Below are 26,200 nucleotides of genomic sequence, written 5' to 3'. Positions count from 1 at the left end.
ACGGCCATCATTTAAGAAGGCCATGACATATATTACATAACTTAGGCCATGTCTACATCAAATGCTTGTTGGTGCGGACCAGAGTTCTGCATCATTGTAACCTGTAGAAGGTCTCATTTTCATCCAGTGGGACACCTCTGTTACACTGACGTAAACTCCCACCCACATCGGCAAGCATTTGGTGTGGATCCGACCTTGGACACTGTATGAAGTCATGACTGGAGTAGTTTCATTAATTACTACTGATGTTGTTACATTACATTCGTTTGTTGATATAAAGTGAAGGGAGGTGGACAGGTATCAGTGGGAGAGAGGTGAATTGATGGAATATGGATTCAGAGGTGAACTGTTATTGCATGATGGAGTGAGAGGTGGAATGGTATAAGGTGGTGGTTTAAGGGGTGTACTGGTGTAAGGTGGCAACTTTCTTGGAAGTGCTGGTAAATCAAGAAGGTAAAGAATAGTGTGTGAGACATAAATACCGATTGCTTCCATATAGAGTAGTGGATTCAGCAGAGGCTTTGACAGTTTGTAAGAAAAAGATACCAGATGTAATGCTGTGGCATTTATTGAGAGTAAGATACCAAATGCAGAGTAGTAGCCCAGTTGATTTAGTGTCTTGCTGTGCTTGCTTCTTCAGGTAAAAGAAGCCAGCATCGCAAGATATTGCATCAGTGTGATCCATCTTTGCACTTGTTGCCTTTACTTTTTAAGTCTAAAACTTAAATTTCTCTATTAAGTCACTACAAACACTGCTGATACAGGAAACTGCTTTTGTTTATTTGTGTGTGTGTGTGTGTGTGTGTGTGTGTGTAACTGCATAGAAATATTTTAAATGAGCCATTTTTCATTAACAGTTTATGTCTGGATGAAGTGTTGGTTAAAGAGATGACATGTTGTTACAGTTATAAATGACCAGGGACCGGGGGAGGGTTGATTTAGTAGTTCATTGCTGCAGATAAACATTCAGCATGGTGTTGATTAAGGAAAAGTTTTGTTAGATTGGGTTAATATGCCTTATAATAATATTATTTTTCTAATTGTGTCCTTTCTTGCTATAAATCTAGCCTCATTTAGATGGTTTTGCATCTGGCATAAGTTTTTGAGAGAGCTTCATCATTCAAAGGAAAAGGTAGCTAGCTAATGTATGTAAGTAAGATTATAATAGTTATGAACATGAAATATCATTAGTTGAAGTATCGCCTACTAGCTGACTCTCCCAGTTTTTTTTTTTTGTTATCTCTTTCTCAGAATCTTTTTAATGTAAGGATACACCTCTTTGTATATGCTGTGTCTTGCTTATATATTAATACTGTACTGTTATCCCAAAGTACTTTAGCTGTACAGTATTTTTTTTCTGATTACCTTAAGACAATGTGTTACAAAATTGTAGTGTATTGTGTAGAAGTTCACTCTGTAGTGTTGTATATACTTAATTTTTGAAAATCAGATGTCATAAAGTAACAGTTACAGTGTACAGGTACTGCCTACAAGTGATGAAGATTTTTTCACCACTGGAAATATTCTGTACATTATTATCAGTCATAGTTGCCAATGAATGTATTAGTACAATATGGAGTGTTCATGTAATTGACATGTTTTTAATTGCACTAATAAGTGGATATACAGTACATGTATGGTACTTTATTTACAGCTTGCACCAAGCGTAGTGAATCAGTAACCAACTAACCTTGCATTAACTAATATGTAATGACAAGTCACCATTAGCATTATGTTCTCAGATTTGCACAGTACAGTATATGCACATATGCACTGGTTTTTGAGTTCAGATTTGTACCCACACATACAGGCAATCTGTTTTTTCCTCTCTTTACCTGTAGTTAGCATGACATCTTTAAATTCTTGACTACCATACTAAATCACTATTTACAGGAATAAGAACTGAAGCATGAGTGTAACATATGTAATGTATTGTATATTACAGTACAGTATCTACAAACAATTTCATATTATTAATGTCTGGAAAGACATGTAATCTTTTGGGCAATTAGGCAACAAGTCAACATGATTCACTGTCAGATTTGTGCTGTCATCAGGTTTAGGATAAATTCTTCTTTTTACTTCGTATTTTTTCTCCCATGTGTGGGTATGAGTACTGTATCTGTGTGGTAGTGTGTAAGCAAACTTCCCCTGTACTTGCCAGTGCACAGCCGCCACTTCGGCCTTGCTCAGGCTTACAATTGTGTTGCCATGTTGACCAACATATAGGTGTTTTCCTTCTCTGTGCAATATACCTCAGTGGAAGATTACTTCCTGATTTAGCATCTTTATAATTTCATTATATTACTTTAGTTGTTTATTGAGAACTGAAAACACTATACTGGACAGTTGTGAATTGTACTAATACTGTATTAGCTTGCTCATAATCTAAGCCACATAGCAGTGCTGGTATGTGTACTGTACTGTATACAGGAGTGAACAAAACATAACTCCTGGCATGCATTTCCCTCAGGACCATCATACATGTTGGTCAACATGTTTGTTATTATTTCCCATGTTCACCTGTATGCATTCTTCTCTCTTTTTTATTACCCCTGTAAGCATATTACAGTAAAGTAGTAACCTTATTAGATACTGTATATCCACCTCCTTTTATATACTGTTAACAGCATGGAAAACTGAAATGCCCTTATGAAAGAGAGGAGTTAGAAAAGGTGGTGAGATGCATCAGGACTGACAGTGGTGAGATATAACACTCAAGGCAACGATATGGGAAGCATAAGTGTCTTCTGTGTAAGACTCAGAATATATGGGCTGCCCCTGTGTGCTTTGGTTTACAGCAGCATTCCTCCGGTATACTTCGTCAGGTGGAGGAGTTGCGGCAGCGGCTGGAGGAGAAGAACAAGACCATTGAGAAAAAGACTCAGCAGGCTCTTCAGACCACGCAGGAGAGGAACAAGCTCAACTCAGAGCTCACCGAACTTCGTGATCACATGGATATCAAGGACAGGAAGATCAACGTTCTCCAGAGAAAGGTACACTGGATATAATGTACATTATAGTATTGAAACCAAATCATGAGAGTGAAAGGGAGCTATTGGGAAATATCCAGAAGGAGCATAGAAGGATAAAGATAAGATTTGTGGCCCTATATCCATTTACAATCATTTGCATGGATGTGGGCAGGCAGTAGTAGACGTGGATTAAGTTGGTTTACCACAGTGTCACACCACTTTATGTGTGTTTGCATGTGTGTGAGTATGTGAAATAACCTTTTAAGTATAATGGTGAATTGCTATTTATAATTGTTTATGATCATGTTATGACTACTTGTTTTGTTACAGAGATGTAGATGTAAGTTTCATCATCATCTGATACCACCTAATTTACAGTTTATACCACATGTTTGAAACATACCTGTTGACATCATTTGCTTGATGGAGCTTGACTTTCAGTACTGTATGCTTTCAGAGAACATCATTTGTTATTACACAATACATCATCATCATTATCATCATCATCATCATCATTGTCATTATTATTTTTATTTTAGTCATCATCCTGCTCATCATCATTACCATCCTGACCATTTTTTTCCACCTAAAGATGGGGTTGCAGTAGGGTCCAGAAACAGTGAAAGAGAAAGGAAAGTGGGAGAACTAACAGCAGCATGCCCAGTAAAGTAGACCTTGCATTTATTTACACATCAGTCTGGAAATTTGGCTCCACAGCACAAACCTAGCAGTGTAATTTTTTTTAGATTTTCCAGCAAGATGTGCTTTGCATTCTCCTATGAATAGCCAGTCCTCCGACTGTCATGTTTAAAAAAAGGTGCCAAATCCTTGTCATGTGCATCTCCAAGCATGCCAGTATTTCATTCAAACAGCTTGGTCCCCTACCTGTTTCATTATCTGTGCTTATTATCACCCTCTTACTGTATGTATTAATAAATGGGATGGGTAGGATCCAGTAACAGGAAAAGGGAATCAAAAACCAAACTCATATCATACTAAAGTCTCCATCCATCCATCCATCATCCAATCCTACATTGCCCCATGAGGAGCGTAGGAGCCCGGGGCTAGGCAGTTGGTCTCAACATTTAAGATGAGAGTGACCAGCCTCACTCATCCCTGAGTGGCATTACATGAGCAGTCAACCCCAACCACCCCTTGGATATATACCTTCACCGGCTCAATCCGACTGGAGCGCAGTAATTACCCACTAAACCACCAGGTGCCAAAATTTGGCTATATGGTTACCACCCAGCATAGTAAATGGTTTCTTGGTGTACAGGAAACCATTTGGCTTGTCACTCAGTTACTGAACAGCTTAATGCAGTTTTCCTGCAGCCTTTGTACTAATTTTTCTGTTCCAGGTCATGCTCTTCTCATACAGTCTTTCTTCTTATCTATCTGTTCTGGGTCAGGACCTTGTTAACACTGGCTTCTTCTGTTCCATGAACCACTCAGCTTTCCCCTTTCTTATCACAAGTCCCTCTGTTTCTGTCACAACACAGCATTGTTTAAAATCATCACCAGTTCAAATCCCTCATTCACTGACACATGGCATTGTGAGTTTCCTCTCAGGAAGCATCATTGTTCTCATATCTATATCAGCTTTAAGGCATCATTGCTGACAAATGTGTACATTTATATTTATGTTTAGTAACACTCATGAAAACCGAAGCCCATCTAAATCCAAACCCATCTGCAAATATCTCATTTAATTTCTGTAGCAGCACATCATCTGCATAAATCATGTTAGAAAAAAATCCCCTCTCTCACCTGCCACAACTTCATTTACCATATGTGTACAGTTGCGGATAGTATCATCGATCCGCTGTTTATTTAAATAGTTATGAAACTGTTACATAATATTTCAAGAGGTTTGTTGGGCTCTGAATGCCTTATCACTTGACATTGAAATTTGCTGGTCACTGCCTTATTATTAATTGATATGAAATGGATCAATAATAATACTGTATCCAAGTTGTACGGAATATCGTCTTCATTATTATTATTATCATCCATCTGTACATTAATAAATGACATTCTGTAATTTCAGCACCTGCAGCAGTCCCAGTCTTCAGCCATTCAAAGCCACATCCTTCTTCACTGATGCCATTGTCACATTCTCAGTTGCATTAATTTTTTGTTTATCACCAAACTTATTCATGTTAACCATCACATTACATTCTTCATTCCCATTCATCTGTTTCCAAAATATGATGGCCTTTCCATTTGCCCCTGTTCTCATTCATTTGTTATCATATTTTCATATTCATCTACACATTTCCACATTTTCCCACATTCGGTTGTGCATTCTCCCGCTACTTTCAAATGCAGTTTACTGTTTTCTGAGAACAGTACATTTTGTAATTGAATTAACATTATGGTGAACTGGCAAAATGGTAGTGGTAACAGTTAATTTCATATTAACTCCTTTGAGGCACTGGGCCTTAAGGGAATGCTGCTGTACTCCAAATTAGTAATCATCTTCACTTTGGTGATGTAATTTTCTTTTCTTAATATCTCCACATGATTTTACTGTATTCAGTTTAAGAAGAGTTTGTGTTTGTGAAGGAGATAATTAAGGCTATCTCTAACCTCTGCAGTTTGCAGTGTCTTTCCCTAGGTGATTAACACCATCTGGAATTAGCAAGAGTAGCAAAAAGTTACATCACTAGAGTGAAGGAGTTAAGTTAAGGTGATTGAACTACACTCCCTGTTGAGTTACCTGATAAAAAAAGTATGAACATACCTTTGGGAGATTTGAACTTACGTGCACAAGGCAAAAACTGATGTGTTCTGTTACCAGACCACTTTTCTGCTATTTAAATTAGAAAAAAATTGTTTTAAGAAAAAGTGCAGATTTGGCAGGTACAATGAGTTTTTATATATTGTCAGTGTTAAGTTTTGCTTTTGATCACTTTCTGATATTGATTAAAAGGATAGGATTTTTTTTTCTATTGTATCAGTAGTATAGCAGATGTAATTGTCTTTACCTAGAACTATCAGATAACACAGAAATCATATCTGCTGTGTGATCATATTATACTTAGTTGAATTATTGTAGGATATTACAGTTATAGCCAAGTCTGTATAAATGAACATACGGTTGTAATTTAATGTGGTATAATGCATTCAGAGTGATATTCCTTTTCAGCTTATCCAGAGTATTCTCTGAGTGTTACTTGATAAAGTATTTTAACAGTGCAACACATATGCAGATATCCACAAAAAAAAAATCATATTTCATCAACTGTCTCTACTAACTATGGATAAATACTATGTGAGAATGCTTTTGGAACACACCTTAACAGCATGAAAATAGACAGTTTATTATTGCAGTAAAATTTGCTTCGAACTAACTAAACTAACTTTTGGTCAAGCTAAAATTGCAAAAGCTGGACCTCATGTAAAAGTTGTTCTAGTATGTTTGCCATATTGAGTGATTGGTGCATGAACTGATGTGTGTGATCTTTGTGACTTATCAACAGAGTGATTAATCTTTTATTCTTTTTGATGTACAGTTCTATTTAGTTTACTTGTAATTATAACTTGGTAAAGTAATAGTGCAGTACAGCAGTAGATTTGAATGATTTATGAACATTCTTATCTCTAATAATTAGCCCTTTTTTGGTTGTTATTTGTTATTGATTCATTACCTCAGGAGTTTTTTTCAGTTTTGTCCCTTTTGTCTTCAAAATCTCCTTATGTCAAACTGGGTGGAGCTACAAATCACCAGGTATGTTACAAATCATGCTACAGTACACTTCATTTAAAATAACATTGCTCTTTTGCATTCTCAGTCAGAATTTACTAACCATTCATATAATTTCTATTATTTTGACCCTGCCTTATTGATCAGTTTTAAAGTCTTGTTAAAAAAAGAAATTTTAATATGCTCTACACTTTATAATGCAGCCATAAGAAATTATTAAAATATTTTAAATAACTTACTGTAAATTGGTATAGTTATGATAATTCACAATACAGTACTTCCTGATATTTCAGGATCGAATGCTGTATGTTGCATTCTGTAGCAAAAGTGATTCTGATGATACATTGGTCTGTTGTTTTTTTAAGAAAGCTGATCAGCTGATAAACAATGAATTGCTGCACAGTGCTTATCTTACAGTATTTACAGTAAATAAAGGTCACACATCACTTCTTAGAAAATGTACAAGTAGCATCCAGAATAAATGCAGGCTTACCACTTCTTTAACTAACAACACTAGAAATGAGACATTGCTTAGCCATGGGTGAAGGGCTGTAAGCATCAGAATTAATAATTTTTAAGTTTAAAAATCATAAGGCAATATATTCCATTATATTCCTCACATCCAGACTTTAATATTTATTCAATGTACAGCACTATCAAATATTCATAGCATGGAGAGAGCATTATAACCAGTTGTTGAATGAGGAGTTTGACTGGGACAGGGAAGGTTTGGAGCCAGCAGATCCAGTGTCTGGCCCTTGGCCTTTGATTGATACTGCTACTGTGAGTGAGGCAATAGGCAGGATGAGGGTGGGGAAGGCAGCAGGTGTGTCTGAGTTGACTGCCGAAATGTTGAAGGCCTCAGGCGATATAGGGGTGAGTTTAGTCACTGACCTGATAAATAGGATTATTTATGAGTGTGTTGTCCCAGATGATTGGCTGAAGAGTGTAATTGTAAATGTGTATAAAGGGAAGGGTGATGCCCTGGAAAGAGGAAATTATAGAGGTATAAAGCTTTTAGATCAGATAGTGAAGGTAATGGAGAGAGTTTTAGAAGGTATGATTAGAGAAAGAGTGAATATTGATGAGATGCAGTTTGGGTTTATGCCAGGTAGGGGGACCACTGATGCCATATTCATTGTTCGACAGCTTCAGGAAAAATATATTGGTAGGAGAAGGGATCTGTATATTGTTTTTGTTGATTTGGAAAAGACCTTTGACAGAGTCCCTAGAGAGGTGGTGAAGTGGGCAATGAGAAAGCTTGGCTTGGAGGAGTGGTGGGTTAGGGTGGTTATGGCCATGTATGTGGGTGCTCACACCAGGTGAGAGTGAATGGAGATTTGAGTGATGAGTTTTCCGTGAATGTTGGTGTGCATCAGGGGTCAGTCTTGAGTCCCATGTTGTTTATCATGGTACTTGAAGCCCTTTCACGTGACTTTAGAAACGGACTCCCGTGGGAGTTGTTGTATGCTGATGATTTGGTGTTGGTTGCAGAGAATGAAAGGGAGGCGGAGGAAAGGTTTAGGAAGTGGAGAGATGGTATGGGGCACAAGGGCTTAAGGGTAAATGCAGATAAAACAAAAGTGATGATATCTAGGGTTGGTGGCGGTGCTGTCAAAGACGAGGGAGAGTGGCCATGTGCAGTTTGCCACAAGGGCGTGGGACGTAATTCCATCTTGTGCGGTGTGTGTGATGAATGGGTGCATAAGAGATGTAGTGGTATCAGAGGTAGACTGCGAGATAATGCTGATTTTATGTGTACGGCGTGCCGGGGTGAGCAGGTGGAGATGGTCAGATGTGAAAGGATTGAACTTGCAGATGAATCTCTTGAGTGTGTGGAAGAGTTTTGTTATTTGGGAGACATGTTGTGTGCTGGAGGTGGGGCTGGAGCTAGCTCTGTGGCTAGGGTGAGAAGTGGTTGGAAGAAGTTCAGGGAGCTCTTGCCTCTCCTGACCTTGAGAGGGCTCTCCCTACGTGCTAAGGGGTCTTTGTATGCAGCATGTGTTAGGAGTGTAATGCTGTATGGCAGTGAGACCTGGGCAGTGAGGGAGGAAGATATTCGCCGGCTCAGACGTACAGAAATGACAATGATTAGGTGGATGTGCAGTGCGTCCCTGCGTCCAAGGCCTGGAGGGGCTGGGTTTACAATGGAAGAGTTGAGAGGTAGGATGGGACTGGAGTGTATTGGTGTTGTGATGGGGAGAGGTAGATTGAGGTGGTTTGGACATGTGGAGAGGATGGGGGATGATAATTGGGTGAGGAAGGTGAGAAGTGTTAATATTGGGGGTGGGGTTGTGAGGAGTAGACCGAGAAAGACATGGGACGAGGTCATTAAGTGTGACCTTAGGGTTAAGGGACTGAACAGGGAGGCTGCAATGGATTGTGCAGCGTGGAGAGCCACCATTAGGTGACCAAGGCCGACACATGCAAGCATGTTGGAGCCTTTAAAAACGAAACGAACTTATGGAATAAGGATTTACCAGGATGCCAAGAACACAGGTGAGATTTTGACATATAGTACAGTAGGCCTGTTTATAAAACTTCCTTCACCTTGTTCCTGGAAACGTGTCAGTAACGTGTAGTGTTCTAATGATGGTAAAGCCGTTATTTAATCAGTGAGCAGTATTTGTGTCCATTTGATTTACATAAGTATCTTGAGAAGTGATATTACATTCATATACATCTACTGTATTTCTTTATTGTCCCAATAATTTTCCTTTCATTGTCTAACCCTCTCTCTATGATGGTCTTTTTAAATTTTTCTTTCCAACCACTAAATAACCTTTTACATGATATCAGAGAGTCCACTGTAACTGGAGGTGTTAGATGTAGCCTTCACTAACCACTTCACTGAAAGAGGTGTCTTCTGATCTGTTTAGGTAATTTGGTGGTAACAAGAATGAAGTACAGTACATTAATAAAGACATCTGTATACTGAAGTGGGTAATGGCAAGGTGCTTCCCCCACCTGAAAAAAATTATTTGGAAGTAACCAGGATTTGATTTTGTGGTATCCCAGTCATCCCCTAGGGATTAAATGGACTAGATTTTAGCCAATTATGGGGGGGTTGTTTCTCGTATGTAAATGAAATAATGTGGTGGTAGCTAGCATGAAAACCTAGTGTCCTGGTCTTTATGGTTGTCCAGTATATACCAAGAGAAGGTGCAGGAAGTTATTCACAACATATTGGCTTATTTTGCTTTAGCAGAGGAAATTTACTCCAGTTATTTAGATTTGTGGATTTTATGTTATAGTATTTAGTTATGTAAAGTACAGTACTGATATTTTCATTAGTTTTCATTTTATTTTCCTTTGAAACTCCCAGTTGAAAGTCACAATGTGTAAATGGTTGTGTCATTTCTGAATCAGTGTTTTTTAAAATATGATGTCAGCACTATTCTAAAAGAGGTGTCATTATGAAGTGGTGTCCTGGTTTGACTGTCATCTGTGGTTGAATATGGTCAGCATGGTATGTGACTCCTACTGTATGTAACTTCTATACTTGCACTTTTCAGAGGCAAAATAAGCCCAACCACTGATGCATCATTATCCAAGCACACACTGTGCATACTTTGAAAGTTTGGGGGTATATTTTACATTGTTTTGATAATAAGTGCTTATAGGGTTTCCTTTAATCTAGTTCCTTTAATAAGTACTGTACTGTCGTAATTTACAGTATGTCCAATGTAATACCCTTGAAATGCATGAGCGGAAAAAATATTGGCAGTGTGTGTTTATAATTTGAGGGGAAATATTACTTTACAAATATTATCACTTAGTTTTGCAGTTGCCTGTCAGCAACCTGGTGACAGAAGGCTTAAGCAATAATACTGTGCATACTATAATACTTTTCACTTTGACCTCAAGCAAACACTTCAGATCCTTTTTGAGCTTATGTTTTTTTACGGTGAACATAGATGCTGATGATGCTCAGTAAAGGCACTCCATAAAAGGGAGCTTTAGCAACGCTTGCAGCCAGATCTGTAAAATACTGTACAGTACAATACAGAATGACCAAGAGCTTTTACAGTGAAGTAAAGGGATGCACAGCCTGTGATTGGAGAATGATGTATCATTGGGCAGTCTTATCTCACCTTCAAAAAATGAATATATAGTACCAGGTAGTACCTTGTATACAATGTATGGTAGCTGATTATAAATTGGGAGGATTAAGGGTTTGTGATATAGCATTAATGCTTTGAGGTTTGGAGATAAACAATTGTTTGATAGTGCTTTTCAAACAAGGACTATATCATACCAGATATGTATAGATATAATTACTCTGGTATGCAGTAGCCATGATACACTTGAAGTATTAGAGCATATTTTATATGTGCCCTAGTTTTTGTCCCATTTTGCCTGTATTGATTGGAGTGAGGAGAAAGAGTGAATGGACATTGTGAATGTTGTAGTGTGAAGAGTTGTGGTGGATGTGCACTGCGGAGATGTTTATTCTTTTGCCTCCTCAGATTGAGAATCTTGAAGACTTGCTACGAGAAAAGGACAACCAGGTGGATATGGCACGAGCCCGACTGACAGCTGTGCAGGCTCATCACTCCACCTCTGAGGGTGCTCTATCATCACTTGAGGAGGCCATTGGGGACAAAGACAAACAGATTCAACAACTGCGGGAACAGCGTGATAGGGCGGAGCAGGAACGCCATCAAGAACAGTCACTCCATGAACGTGACATTGCAGAGTATAAGATGAAGCTCCATACTCTTGAAGGGGAGGTGGAGAAGCTTCAGGTTCGCCTTGAGCGTTCCCTTGCTGAGAAAGATAAGCTTGAAGCCAAGCTTGAATCCAGTCAGTCAGAACTAGGCAAGGCCAAGGCTGAACTAGAAAAGATGCATGGAGAGGTTGGCAAGAGTACAAGTGATTATGAATCTTATCGCCATCGCCTAACTAAACTGGAAATGGAAAATGACAGGTTGAGAACTGAAAATGAACGTCTACATCACGATCTTGAGCGAGCTCATCCTACTTATGGTCGGCCACCTATAGGTGGGGGTAGAGATGGGGGAGGAGAGATGGAACGCCTTCAAGAGAAACTGGATAAATGTCAGGCGGACCTACGCCGTGCTCAGACTGAGTTACGCATGAATCAGTCTGACTATGAACGGTCCCATGTGGAGGTAAAGGTCAATAATCACTTCCGTTCTCGTTAGTAGCGGCAGAAGAACTGTAGCCACAGAAGCAGCAGTCCCCTTTTCATGATAGTTAAGAATTTTTTAAATTTTACTTATAGTACAGTATCCAGTCCTTTTCTTAATAGCTTGTTTGTAAATTGACACATAATGATTTTAGTGTCACAATACTTGTCAGTAAAATATTTAGAAATGTAGATGTAGGTGTTGGTATTTGTAGTTATGGCAGTTTAGCAATTACAGTTAGCTCTAATTAAGGTTGGCTGAAGTAACTTTATTAAATTCATATGATGAGATATATAAGACTTTAATGTGGAAGATTACTTTCGTATTTAAAAAACTTACTGAATAACAAACAGAAGAATAAGCTACACTTCTCTAGGGTTACTCAGTAGAGCAACATAGTAGGCCTCATCATGCTTAAAACCTGAACAGTTATCTCTGTTTCTTTTATTAATATTTCCCATCCATTCTGTTTATCCCAACATTTTCTTCCCATCCATTCTCTTTCCCCTACTTTCAATGACGAGGAGTCCTTGGACTTTGGTACCGTGATTATCACTCATTGTTAACAGTGATGGGAAATTTATATAAATTCTAGCAGTGTACCTAGACAGTGTTTAGTATGTTGCTCTACTTAATTCCTCATATTTACTGGATTATGTGAGTACACATTTTCATAACAATAGAAAAACAATCAGTACTTTATGATTTGCTGTATTTAACTGTTTAAATGGCAAATATTGGCATCATTTTGTGAATGCTTCCCTTGTGATAAACGGTGTTTACTAAAAGGACTACATGTGTAGAACAGATAGAATGCCGTGATTATATGTTACTAAACAGCTACTTCTGCAGGTTGATTGTGGGGAAACTTCCTTGAATCTGAAATTGATTTTGAGTGACCATGACAGGTGGAGCAGTTACAAGAGAAGGTTGAGAAGGCTCAGGGTGAAATATACCGGCTGAAGGCACGATTGGAAAATGCTCAGAGTGAGAAAGACAGTGTACAGGAGGAGCTAGAACGAGCTCAGGCCACTGTAGCAAGACAACACAGTGAACGGGAGCGCTGGGTCAATGAGGTCAGTTTTTCAGATATAATTACCTCATGTTCTCACTGTGGATATGTCCTGTTAGGTTGTCAAATGCCCCCTGTAAAGCTTCTCTGTCTTTAGATAACATTTTCTCCTCAAGGAACAGTAGCTTTATTCTTTATGTCTGATTCTTTGTTCACTTTATGTTGGTGTGTCAGGTGGACAAACTGCGTGAGGAGCTGGAGCGGTCCCAGGCAACAGTGGGGAAGGCTCAGATTGGCCAGGAAAAGACCCAGTCAGCCCTTGACAAGGTTCAGTCTGAACTGGACCAGCTTCAGGAGCGATATGAGAGGCAGAGTGCAGAAATCCGTAGGGTGAGTAACCGTGCCTCGATGGACTAACACTCACCGCATTTTCAAGGTATTGTAGGTAGGAAGGTGAAACTAGAGAAAAGATAGGAATGATGTTATTGAGAAATGATGAAGGGAATGTTGAGTATCCACAGCAAATTACATATAAGTTTTTGTAGTGTTGCCATGTACAGGACAAAGGAAGGATACTGAAAATAGAAATACAAGTACAGTAGTACATACTGAACTTCTCTTTCCAAGGTAAGAACAGTGCAGTGTGCTTTCAGGAATTTTTAAGTTATTGCCATGAGAAACACCTCATATATGTAAGAGCTTTAGTGGCTGAGGCAGAAAGCTTTGATATTACAGTATATATATGATAGAGCTCCCTCTCACCAAACTGGTTCCCCCCTTCAGCTTTTTCAGGGATTTAGAATGGGACCAAGTTGTCACCATCTCTATTGAAATTGTAGGCAGAGTTCACCCCAGTGCATGATCAGCCTGGGCAGAGCCTGATATGTGTATACCTTTTTCATGCTTGTGATTTATTTTGTTTATTGAGCCCACCCATTCTGTTCACTACACAATATCTAGGGACAGTGAGATGCAGTACTACTACATTAAAGAGTAAATTCTATATATACAGTACTTACATCATGGAGCAGATCAGTATTAATATAAAATACTGGTGTATCACTGAGATTCATTACATGGCACTGACACTTGTATCCATTGATTATTCTTCACTTGTATTGAAAGCTACTGTTAAGTACTTTGCAATGTACATCATCTCAGTATAATAAAACAAATTAAAGTTGATTCTTTTATATGTGCATCTTTTGCAAATGGGGAAGCCGTACCTGTATCTTCTAAGAAATGCATTAGTATGAAATGGTAAGGCTATTTGCATGCACCATTACTGTGTGACATGCATGGATGAGAAGTGCATAAGATGGACTTGTTGCTGAGGAAATGTTTAACTAAGGATGATTAGAGTAACAGTGGAGCTTGACTTGCGTCTCATGCTTTAGAGAACTGAAAGGACTTTCTTAGATTAAGTTATGTTGCTTTTGTGACAGGTACAGTATGAGATTGTAAGGTTTGTGAATACCATGTATAAAAATGTCTTGAAGAATTATGCTGTATAGTAATTTGTTCACTGTACAATTTTGGCACTTTTTAATAGAAATCAATCAATTGACAGATTGACCCAAAGAGTACTAATAAGGGTAAATGAAAAATATTCTGATGCTTCACAAACATGTAAAATTTGTACCATTAAGTACTATACATCAGTGTGTATCCTGAATATTAATCAAACTTTAGTTTAGACATAGAATTGCCATCCTGTGATAAGCCAGTTCTGAAATGTGCCTATGGCTATTCATGTCTAGTGTTTAATAATTTGTAGTTTATAAATCAGTAAACATTGTGCTTAATAATTACTGCTTATATCTTCAGTATATTTTAAACTGTACCATGGTATTTCTAGCATTTCATTATTAAAAACTGAAAAATTACAGTTGCTCTTGATTTTGACCATAAAAAAATAAAGGGCAATATAATGTTTCTAGGTACTATGGTTACTGCAGAACTTTTTTGTATAGCACTGAACATGAAGAATACATATAACTTATTGCATCAGGCTGAATGAAGAGGTATTATTTGGGCTAACGACTTTCAGTTTTCAGGAAATTGAGGGCACCACTTGAACACAGAAAATTAATGCATCCAGACTCCGTGCCATGTAATGAAGATCAGTTTAATGTCATGTTGCTTACTGATGTGCAGTGCTGTGTAAGAAATATTTGAGAAGAACTTCATATGTTCACCAGTATGTGCAAAGTGTGATATTTTGCCAAGCTTTTCAAGAATGAAAAAGTCAGTCTCCCCACCCAGGATATTGTATAGCAAAACATTTCAAAGTTAATATCCCCTGTTGTTCCCAGTTAAGTGTGCAAGGTAGAACCTGCTTGAACCACAATAATTTTTTTCCTTTAATTCCTTTGACCAACAATTTGTCTGGCCTGTTCTGCAGGTCCAGGCTGAGCGTGAGAAACATGTCTATGATTATGAGCAAATACAAAGTCAACTTGACAAAGCTCATGGGCAGAATGCTAGGCTATCAAAGGAACGAGAAGCAGCACAGCATGAGGCAGATAGATTGCGGGAAAAATATGAGAAAACTCAGGTAAGTTGTATTTAATGTTGTTAATCATGAGCCTGCCAGTATCCTAGCATGCTTTGGATGTGATATTATAGCAATAGTAAACCATGCGTTGAAGACCAAATAAATACTCTCAGCAAAGAGACGTTCTAGAAAAAGAGTAGCACCCCATTAACACTACAGTAGTAAGCTTTGGTTACTGAAACCAATTTGCAATAATTTTTATTGGCTGAAGTGAATATTTTCCTGCATCCAGACTGCAACAGCTTTTTTTATCACAAATATGAAAAATTGCAATTCTGAGCAAGTCCTGAACATGTAACTAAAAGTTTTGGCCTGCCATCCTTCTCAATACCTCTCCCTCCCTACCTGCACCAGACAACCCTGGCTCACCCCAAAGTGGGTTCTCCCTCAGACACAGATGGCACGCATGCAGAAAGAACGGGAAGGGGCCACTGCTGAGGTGGAATCGCTAACCGAGAAAGTGGACTTGCTGCAGGCGCAGCTGGGCAAGGCTCAGAGGGACCGCGAGAACACGCTTGGGGACCTGGAACTGCTGAAGGAAAAATATGAGAAGACCTCAGCTCAGATACAAAAGCTCATGGTGGGTGCAGCTTCTTAGTGGGATAGTCAAGTACAGCACAGAGGACAAGTACAGTAACCATAATGGAAATGGGAAATTTCGTAGTAAGTGTGGCTGACCTCACCTGCGTCTGTAGCTGAGACTGCGTTGTTTTGGGGCAGTTTTGATGAAGTAGAAAATTAATAAATTTTGATAGTAATATAGAGCATTGGCAGTAATATGAATAAAGTGCACACACTGGATGAATGAGGGGAGAACAGCAGCTGTGCTGTGTTTGAAAAATTAATAACAAATTGGCAATTTCCAGCACAGCTAAAAGGAACATATTCTCTTAATGTTTTGTTGTGCATCAGTTTTAAATATATACATCTTCAGTAACTATTAAAAGATGAATTTGCTGCACCACAATGCACCATCAGCTAGGTCTCAACAAATTTTGTCAGTTGTGTTTGTGTACACACTGTCAGGCAGAGCATTTACATTCACTGAGCATTATATATACATCAGCACAGTAATGAATTTTACATGCATATGTTTGGGTACTGAAAAAAATTAGCAATAATAATAATTTATGATGGACAAGGGTGAATATAATTATCCCCTGTTACAGCACCTTCTGTGCAATATATTCCAACAGCCAATATAACTGCTGGTGTTAGTGAAAAGTATTGTGAAATGGTGGTTTTGACCCCTGGAATGCTTTGAAGACTGCTGGCTGAAATGAATTGTTGATTTACCCTCTATTTTTGATTAGCTACACCCTACAAGTTTTCATAAGTTTGCATTTTATGCACATAGCAGTGATGGTGTGCATGGCATCACTGAGTCTGATTAGTTAGTATGAATACCTGCAGTGTTCCAGTACAGAGCATTGCATGATAGACTTAAGTTGAGCAGCTACAAGAAAATCATACTAGACAATGATTCATTTGGTAAGTGGTTGGCTTTTGCTTGTCTGGCTTCAGCTTATGCAGTAGTTGCCAAATGAAGTTCAGTTACAAAACTTAGGACAACTTTATATAGAAAATTGTCTCATATGAGAATGATGGCCATTTCTTGCACCACATTACCTTTTTTTTTTTTTTTTTTTTTTTTTTTTTTTTTAAGACATGAGTTTAAATTTAGTATGAAAAAAGAATAGTTTCTTAGTTACCACAGTTCATGAGCTGAAATAATTCATCTTAATGAAATCCCTGTTGATACAGCAAGCCAGGCAGTTGTACATACCACCCATTAGATGTATGTAATGGTTAAGATACTACTTCCATTGTAGTGTACAGTTATGTTTAATTGAAGTACAGTTACAGAACACTGTACAGGAATTTTTTTATGAATGTCATTATTAAGCATTTTATGGTTGCATACTGTGATCTTCCTCTTTCCAGTGCTTTAGTGATATTTACAGTATTTTGTCAGGGATGTACGGTTATGCCTTATTATTATAATTATTACCTGCTTTTTGTCTTTGAAGTGGATTTCCAGTAATGATAGGAAATTAGCTTATCACTGTTCATAAATGAGTTGTTAATTTATTCCGGTCATACAGTGCAGTATCAGCTAACATTGGTTGTTCTAGATTTTGTTGAACCCCAGTCTGTCTGGCTGAGCAGATCTATCAGCCACAGGTAAGCAGTTGTTTCTATGGGGCCATCCTGCAGGTACAGTACAATACATACACTATGCAGGGAACTGGCATCCCTTTGTGGTAGACAGTATCTTGCCAGGGTCAGACCAGAGTCCTTCCCACAGCAAGGTGCAGGAAGTATAAAGAGATCTGACTGTTGGGTGGGTGTCACAGCTGCTCCACCCAGGGTCACAGCATCACTGCTTGTAGGCTTCTCTTCAGTGCCTGGTTAAATTAGTAGCAGGTAATATGTAAAAGCTGAATAGATATGAGAAGCAGGCATTTAAATGGTAGCAGAAATTAACACCCTCAGCTATCATTATTTGCATAACAAAAGTGTTTGAGTGTAGTCCTTCTGCTAGTAATTATTTTACAAATGAAAAATATACTGCATTATCATAGGTTGAACCTAGTGATATGCAAGTATTCCTAGTGGAAAGTCACTGGAAGATTTAATGGACCTAAATATTCTAACCAATGAGTGAGTCTCATTTACAATTCAGGCTTCAAGGAGAACCAAATGCCACATGGAAGGGAAGTAGGAATAGAGAAGCTGTAACAAGGATAATGGATTCATGGATGATAGGAATATGGAAGGTATATCACATTAGGGCATATTATTGTGCTAATTCACATCCATTCCCTTGAAGCAAATCCACTTCTAATGACAGTTGGATACTTACAACTATCTAGCACCTCTCTGGTGTGATGAGAAAATACTCTTATCTTCATTCCTCCTCTGCTCACCCATTTTAATCACTTCATCTCTCTTGATTATCTAAACCATTGTCCTCCATTATCATTCCCTGCCTAATCACATATTCATTTTCAGTGATAACCTTGTGCTGTTTTTCTTTGTAGTGTCTTTTCCTCTATCTATCTATCTATAGCCCAACGCCCCAATCCCGTAAAGGGTGGCCGCAGACAAAACGCCTCCAAGTCACTCTGTCACCCACCAATTGACTACCCTCTTCCCAACTCACCCCCCCCCTCCCTCATATACCTCTCAACTCCATCCCTCCACCTCATCCTCGGTCTACCCCTCCCTCTCCCTCCCTCCACCTCACCTACATACACCCTCTTAGTCAGTCTTTCATTCCCCATTCTCTCCACATGTCCAAACCTCCTCAGTGTATTTCTTCTAATCTTCTCAACCACATCCACATCCACCCCACAATGTTCCTTCACTTCTTCATTCGTCAACCGGTCCCTCCATGTCACTCCACATGCTCCTCTCAAGTAACTCATTTCCACTGCTCTCACTCTTGACTTGTTCCACTCTTGCAAGGTCCACGCCATGCTTCCATACATTAGGGTAGGGATCACAATACTATCATGCAGTGACTTCTTAACTTCCATACTCACCTCCCTATTTCTCATCACTGCTTTCAGTGAACCAACAACCTTCCTTCCCAGCTGTAACCTTTCACGCACTTCATCCCTCCATTGTAAAATACTAGGTATATGGGAGCAGTACATGCTTTCTTTCTTGATTTTTTTTTTTTTTTTTTTTTTTTTTTTTTAAGGAAACATTTAAATCATTTTAGATGAATCAGTAGAGTATCACTGTGTGACAAAACTGAGATTAGTTGATTGTGAGGTATAATGGAATAAGAAATATTAAAGAATTGCTGTGAACCTTAAATAATGTTATGTAACATTTCATGATTGAGAAGGTATCATGTGTTGATGAGGTGTATCCAGAGATGATTAGAAGGATAGTATAGTGGAATGAAGTGTTTGTTGGGGATATTAAAGATGTCTGGAGAGGGCACTACAACTGGTTGTCAAATAAGGAGTTTGACTGGGACAGGGAATGTTCGGAGCTAGCAGATCCAGTGTCTGGCCCTTAGCCTTTGATTGATACTGCTACTGTGAGCAGGAGAATAGGCAGGATGCAGGTGGGGAAGGCAGCAGGTGTGTCTGCATTGACTGCTGAAATGTTTAAAGCTTCAGGAGAAATAGTAGTGGGGTTAGTCACTGATTTGATAAGTACAATTATATATGAGTGTGTTGTCCCAGATGATTGGCTGAAGAGTGTAATTGTAAATGTGTACATGGGGATGTGTGATGCCCTGGAAAGAGGAAATTAAAGAGTCATAAAGCTTGTGGACCAGATAATGAAGATAATGGAGAGAGTTCTAGAAGGTATGTATGAGTAAGAGTGAATACTGATGAGATGCAGTTTAGGCTTATGCTAGGGAAAGGGACCACTAATGCCATATTCCTTGTTCAACAGCTGCAGGAAAAATATATAGGAAAGAAAAGGGAGCTGTCCTTTGTTTTTGTTGATTTGGAGAAGGCCATTGACAGAGTCCCTAGAGAGGTGGTGAAGTGGACAATGAGAAAGCTTGGGATCGGTTAGAGGTTGGTTAGGGTGGTTATGGCTCGCACCCAGGTAAGGGTGAATGAAGATTTGAGTGAGTTTTCCATGAATGTTGGTGTCTGTCAGGGGTCAGTCTTGAGTCCCTTGTTTAATATGGTACTTGAAGCATGGGGGAGAGAGAGTAGTAGAATGGATGTGGAAGATGTGCAGATTGGCCTGGGTGGAAGGTAGAGTCCCAGAGGATTGGAAGTCAGGTATAATTATTCCCTTGTACAAAGGAAAAGGGGAAAAAGAAGTGTGTGGTTATCATAGGGGTATTTGTCTTCTTAGTATAATAGGAAAAGTGTATGGTAGGATACTTATTGACAGAGTTAGAGAAAGAACAGAGAAATTAGTTGGAGAAGAACAGGGAGGCTTTAGGAAGGGAAGAGGTTGTGTAGATCAGATATTCATTCTTAGATCTTTAGTGGAAAAGTTTCTAGAGAAGGGAAAGAAGTTGTATGCGGCTTTCATGGATTTGGAGAAACCATATGACAGGGTGGATAGACAAGGAGTGTGGAAAGTGTTAAGAATATATGGAGTAGATGGGAAGTTGTTGAATGCTGTGAAGAGTATGTACGATGGTGCAAAGGCTGCAGTGCGTGTGGATGGTGAACTAAGTGAATTTTTCTCTTTGAAAGTTGGTTTGAAACAGGGATGTGTCATGTCTCCATGGTTGTTCAATCTGTACATGGATGGGGTAATAAAAGAGGTACAAGGTAGGGTAGTGGATGTTGGAGTGGCCCTGGTGAGAGAGGATAGTGTTTGGAAACTCCCTGTACTGTTGTTTGCAGATGATACTGTGTTGTTGAGTGAAGACAAAGGAGAGCTGCAAGGCTTGGTGGATCAGTTTGAGAGAGTATGTAAGAAACGGAATCTAAAGGTGAATGTAGGGAAGAGTAAAGTGATGGTCTTTGAGAGAGGTGAAGTCAGTGAATGTACAGCGAGGTTGGATGGTGAGGAATTGGAAAATGTGAGTACGTTTAAGTACTTGGGTAGTGTGATGAGTAAGGATGGAGGTTTGGAGGGTGAAGTGCTTGAAAGGGTACAGCAGGGAAGAAAGGTTGCTGGTTCTTTGAAAGCAGTGATAAGAAACAGGGAAGTGAACATGGAAGTGAAAAAGTTACTACATGACAGTATTGTGATACCAACTCTAACTTACAGAAGTGAAGCTTGGACGTTGTTGGAAGGACACAAGTCAAGAGAGAGAGCAGTGGAAATGAGTTATTTAAGAGGAGCATGTGGAGTCACATAGAGAGACAGGCTGACGAATGAGGATATAAAGGAGCGTTGTGGTGTTGATGTGGATGTGATAGGAAGCATTATGAGGAGCACACTGAGGTGGTTTGGCCATGTGGAGAGGATGGAGGGTGAAAGACTGACGAAGAGAGTGTATGTGAGTGAGGTGGAGGGGGGAAGAAGGAGGGGGAGGCCGAGGATGAGATGGAGGGATGGGGTAGAGAGGTATATGAGAGAGGGGAATGTGAGTTGGGAGCAGGGGAGTGAAATGGCGAGGGACAGGGCGACTTGGAGACGATTTGTTTGTGGCCACCCCAAACGGGATTGAGGCGTCTGGCAATAGATAGATAGATAGATAGAAGTCCTCTCATGTGATTTCAGAAATGGACTCCTGTGGGAGATGTTGTATGCTGATGAATTGGTGTTGATTGCAGAGAATGAAAGGGAGGCAGAGGAAAGATGATTTATCAAGTAGAGAGATGGTATGGGTCACAAGGGCTTAAGAGTAAATGCATGTAAAACAAAAGTGATGGTATCTAGGGGCAGTACTGTCAAAGAATAGGGGGAGTGGTCGTGTGCAATTTGCCACAAGATTGTGGGAATTAATTTCATCTTGTGCAGTTTTTGTGATAAGTGGTTGCATAAGAGATATGGTGGTATGAGAGGTAGACTGCAAAATAATGCTGATTTCATGTGTGCAGTGTGTCAGGGAGAGCAAGTGGAAATTCCCAGGCATGAAGGGATTGAACTTGCTGGTGAGTCTCTTGAGTGTGTGAAAGAGTTTTGTTATATGGGAGACATGTTATGTGGTGTGGCTAGAGTGAGGAGTGGTTGGAAGAAGTTCAGGGAACTGTCACCTCTCCTGACATTGAGAGGGCTTTCCCTCCGTGCTAAGGGATTTTTTAATGCAGCATGTGTTAGGAGCGTAATGCTGTTTGGTAGTGAGACCTGGGCAGTAAAGGAAGAGGATATTCGCATGTTCAAACGTACAGAAATGACAATGATTAGATGGATGTGCAGTGTGTCTTTGAGTGCGTGGCCTGGAAGGGCAAGGTTTACGATGGAAGAGTTGAAAGTTTGGATGGGACTGGAGTGTATTGGTGTTGTGATGAGAAGAGACAGGTTGAGATGGTTTGGGCATGTGGAGGGGATGGGGGATGATAATTGAGTGCAGAAAATAAGAAGAGTTAATGTTGGGGGTAGGGTAGCGAGAGGTAAACCCAAAAAGACGTGAGATGAGGTCGTTGAATGTGACCTCGGGGATAAGGGACTGAATAGGGAAGCTGCCAGAGATCGAGGAGCATGGATAGCCATCATCAGGTGACCAAGGCCAATGCATGAAAGCCTGTTGGAGCCATCAAAAATGAAAGCAGAAGAAATATAAGAAAGCTTAAATGAATGGAACTGCATCAGTAGGGTAAAAAAAAAAAAAAGAATGTGATTTTGCTCTCGTACAAAAATAAAGATATTTGAAGTGAGTGCAAAAATTTTCAAGGTAACAAGTCTGCTAAGTGATATAGGAAAAGCATCTGTACATGGATGGGGTAATAAAGGAGGTACAAGGTAGGGTAGTGGATGTTGGAGTGGCCCTGGTGAGAGAGGATAGTGTTTGGAAACTCCCTGTACTGTTGTTTGCAGATGATACCGTGTTGTTGAGTGAAGACGAAGGGGAGCTGCAAGGCTTGGTGGATCAGTTTGAGAGAGTGTGTAAGAAACGGAATCTAAAGGTGAATGTAGGGAAGAGTAAAGTGATGGTCTTTGAGAGAGGTGAAGTCAGTGAATGTACAGCGAGGTTGGATGGTGAGGAATTGGAAAATGTGAGTACGTTTAAGTACTTGGGTAGTGTGATGAGTAAGGATGGAGGTTTGGAGGGTGAAGTGCTTGAAAGGGTACAGCAGGGAAGAAAGGTTGCTGGTTCATGAAAGCAGTGATAAGAAACAGGGAAGTGAGCATGGAAGTGAAAAAGTTACTACATGACAGTATTGTGATACCAACTCTAACGTACGGAAGTGAAGCTTGGACGTTGTTGGAAGGACACAAGTCAAGAGTGAGAGCAGTGGAAATGAGTTATTTTAGAGGAGCCTGTGGAGTCACATGGAGAGACAGGCTGACGAATGAGGATATAAAGGAGCGTTGTGGTGTTGATGTGGATGTGATAGGAAGCGTTATGAGGAACACACTGAGGTGGTTTGGCCATGTGGAGAGGATGGAGGGTGAAAGACTGACGAAGAGAGTGTATGTGAGTGAGGTGGAGGGGGAAAGAGGGAGGGGGAGGCCGAGGATGAGATGGAGAGATGGGGTGGAGAGGTATATGAGAGAGGGGGGTGTGAGTTGGGAGCAGGGGAGTGAAATGGCGGGGGACAGGGCGACTTGGAGGCGATTTGTTTGTGGCCACCCCAAACGGGATTGAGGCGTCTGGCAATAGATAGATAGATAGATATAGAAGAATAATCTTAGAGAAGGTAAGAAATGTATCAGAATGTCTGGTAAGTGACAAACAACGTTGTTTTATGAGTGGTAGGGGTAGTATGGATCAAGTTTTTGCAATGAGACAGTGAAGAAGGCTTGTTAAATACTGTAGAATATAATGTATTTATGTTATTATCGATCTGAAAGAGACCATATAAGTAGGTGAATAGAAAAGGTTGATGGAAGGTTTTCCATATGTATGGTGTGAATTGTGAAACATTTGTGCAAGTAGATGGGTATATAAATGGTGTGGATTCAATGTTATTCAGTGCTGTTACATGTTTTTATATTGGTAGTGATGCATGTGGAATTAGAGTAGCCCTGAGTGAGTGGTTTAATATGGGTGTTGGAGTGAGGCAAGGATGCTTGATGTCTCCCATGACTGTCCAGTATATATATATATATATATATATATATATATATATATATATATATGGATGGGGTTATGAGAGGTAAAAACTTAAGTTATGGAGAGAGGGTGGTAATGAATGGTGAAGGGTGGAATATCTCAAATTTGGTCCATGCAGATGATGCTGTGTTGCTTGCTCACCGTTACCTAGAACTTTGCTCACTAATGCAGAGTTTTCATAGTGTCTTTGAGGACCAGTCATTTAACTGAATGTTGATGAGAGTAAGGTGATGGTTGCAGGAGAGAGTGACATGCAATTGATGTGCTGGTGAATGGAAGAAGACTTCAATTGGTGAGGGAATTTAAGTGCCTTGTCTACTTGTGTAATCAGACCATTTGTTTAATGATGATGATCATAACAATACAGTAATAATATTAGTAATAATACAGTAATAATAATAATAATAATAAGAAGAAGAAGAAGAAGAAGGAGAATGAAATAACTGACAACAACAACAACAACAACAATAATAATAATAATAATAAAATAACTCACATACTTTACTGTATTGCATACTGTATATGTGTGTGAAACTTTGGTATGGCATGAAAATGAAATTATTAAAAGCAGTGAAAATGGGATTATTGAGGAATGTGTGTGGGGTGTGGACAGAGGATAAGATCAGAAATAACATCTATTCTATTCTGTATACCTAGGCTGCTTCCCCCAAGGAAAGGGAGGTAGCCGAGACAGGACGACACACTCCCCATTTACTCATCCAGTCAAACACATTCATTCTCATCTTAGCCCCAAAGGGGAGAACGGACAGATTCTCATCACACCACACTGCACAAGGGTCAACTGCACAATGCAATCAGTGACATCCGCAGCAGGGCCCGACAGCAGAGCTGGTTTACCCCTGCCACATCATAACAGACTCATCCCCTTACCTGCACCTGACCTGAAATAGCTGATCAGACCAAATGCGGGAGAATATCCCCTCAGGGCTGCGTCATCACTTATTCATTCACAATTTCTCTCCACCCATTTCTGTCACGCACAGCCACTCTTCCTTGCTCAACAGACATCCCTCTCACATCCAGCGCTCTCATCACACTGTCCATCCATCCTATTCATGGTCTTCCTCTCAGCCTTACACCTCTCACATCAGATCTAGTTATCTTTTTCACCAGTTGCTCATTATCCATTCTCTCCATATGCCCAAACCATCGCAACACCCTCTGCTCAACTCTACCAGCCATCTCCTGAACAACTCCAGTCCTCCTTCGCACTTCATCATTCCGCACTCGATCCATACGCGTCACTCCACACATACTCCTCAGCCACCTCATCTCCATTACATTCAAACTTTTCCTCTCTGCTACACCCATATTCCATGTTTCAGCCCCATACAATGCAGTCGGTACCACAACACCCTCATACAGCCTTCTCTTTACATCCATTCTAAGCGAACGACATCTAAACATTTTTTTCATTCCTCCCAGCACCTTTCCTATTTCATTTATTCTAAACATCACTTCTGCATCTATTCTTCCATCCATAGTTTGTGAATATTGTAGAGTAAGAAAGAGTGTTGACAGTAGGACTTAAAAGAGTGTGCTTAGGTGGTATGGTCGTAAGGAAAGAATGGCTGTAAATAGGATGGTGAAAATTGTATATGTGACCGAGTGTGAAGGAGGGAGGAGGGATGATAGGCCAAGAAAAGGATGGATAGATGTGGGTAAATAAGTGTGTGAGAAAGAGAGGAATGGCAGATGATGAAGCTAAGGAACTGTCTAGAAATCAAGCTGATTGGTTGGCATCTCTGTTTTTTACATAGTAGTTGTTTGGAGCGACTTCTTCTGTTACCTGTGATGAGTGCACCTTTAAAAAAAAGACTCACAAAAAAAATGTGTGGATTGCCATGCCTGTGAAACAGAGTCAGGATTCAGCAGCATGAATGATGAATGACAGAAAGTGTGTGGCCCATTTCACCAGACATGCTGTTGAATAGCTGTCCCTCAGTTGTGTTTTTCTTTTTCTTTGCTTTTTCAAATGTACCTCACCTTTCCATATAGAGAAGAAAAATGATGGAATGATGATGATGGTGATTGCTGAAAATTAGTAGGTGATGATGATTTGAATATACTGAAAAGAGGGGAGGGGTGGCTGGTTGAGGATAGTCAGA

The 26,200-nt window shown here is 39.6% G+C and overlaps 1 protein-coding gene across 2 annotated transcripts in view; it reads left to right on the top strand.

The window, feature by feature from the left end:
• Positions 1 to 26,200, top strand: part of brp (ELKS/RAB6-interacting/CAST family member bruchpilot) — a 515,057-nt gene that overhangs the window by 376,752 nt on the left and 112,105 nt on the right. For both annotated transcript variants that reach the window (XM_080267644.1, XM_080267645.1), the window contains exons 6-11: positions 2,829 to 2,996; positions 11,154 to 11,819; positions 12,746 to 12,913; positions 13,084 to 13,239; positions 15,254 to 15,406; positions 15,798 to 15,986. In XM_080267644.1, coding sequence (XP_080123770.1) covers positions 2,829 to 2,996; positions 11,154 to 11,819; positions 12,746 to 12,913; positions 13,084 to 13,239; positions 15,254 to 15,406; positions 15,798 to 15,986 — 1,500 coding nt within the window. The remainder of the gene's footprint in view (positions 1 to 2,828; positions 2,997 to 11,153; positions 11,820 to 12,745; positions 12,914 to 13,083; positions 13,240 to 15,253; positions 15,407 to 15,797; positions 15,987 to 26,200) is intronic.

The sequence above is a fragment of the Coenobita brevimanus genome, chromosome 24 (assembly GCF_032717465.1).
Source record: "Coenobita brevimanus isolate Jiangsu-jjx chromosome 24, ASM3271746v2, whole genome shotgun sequence".
Lineage (NCBI taxonomy): Eukaryota > Metazoa > Arthropoda > Malacostraca > Decapoda > Coenobitidae > Coenobita > Coenobita brevimanus.
Note: the sequence above shows the minus strand (reverse complement) of the source record. Positions and strands in the feature narration are given on the sequence as shown.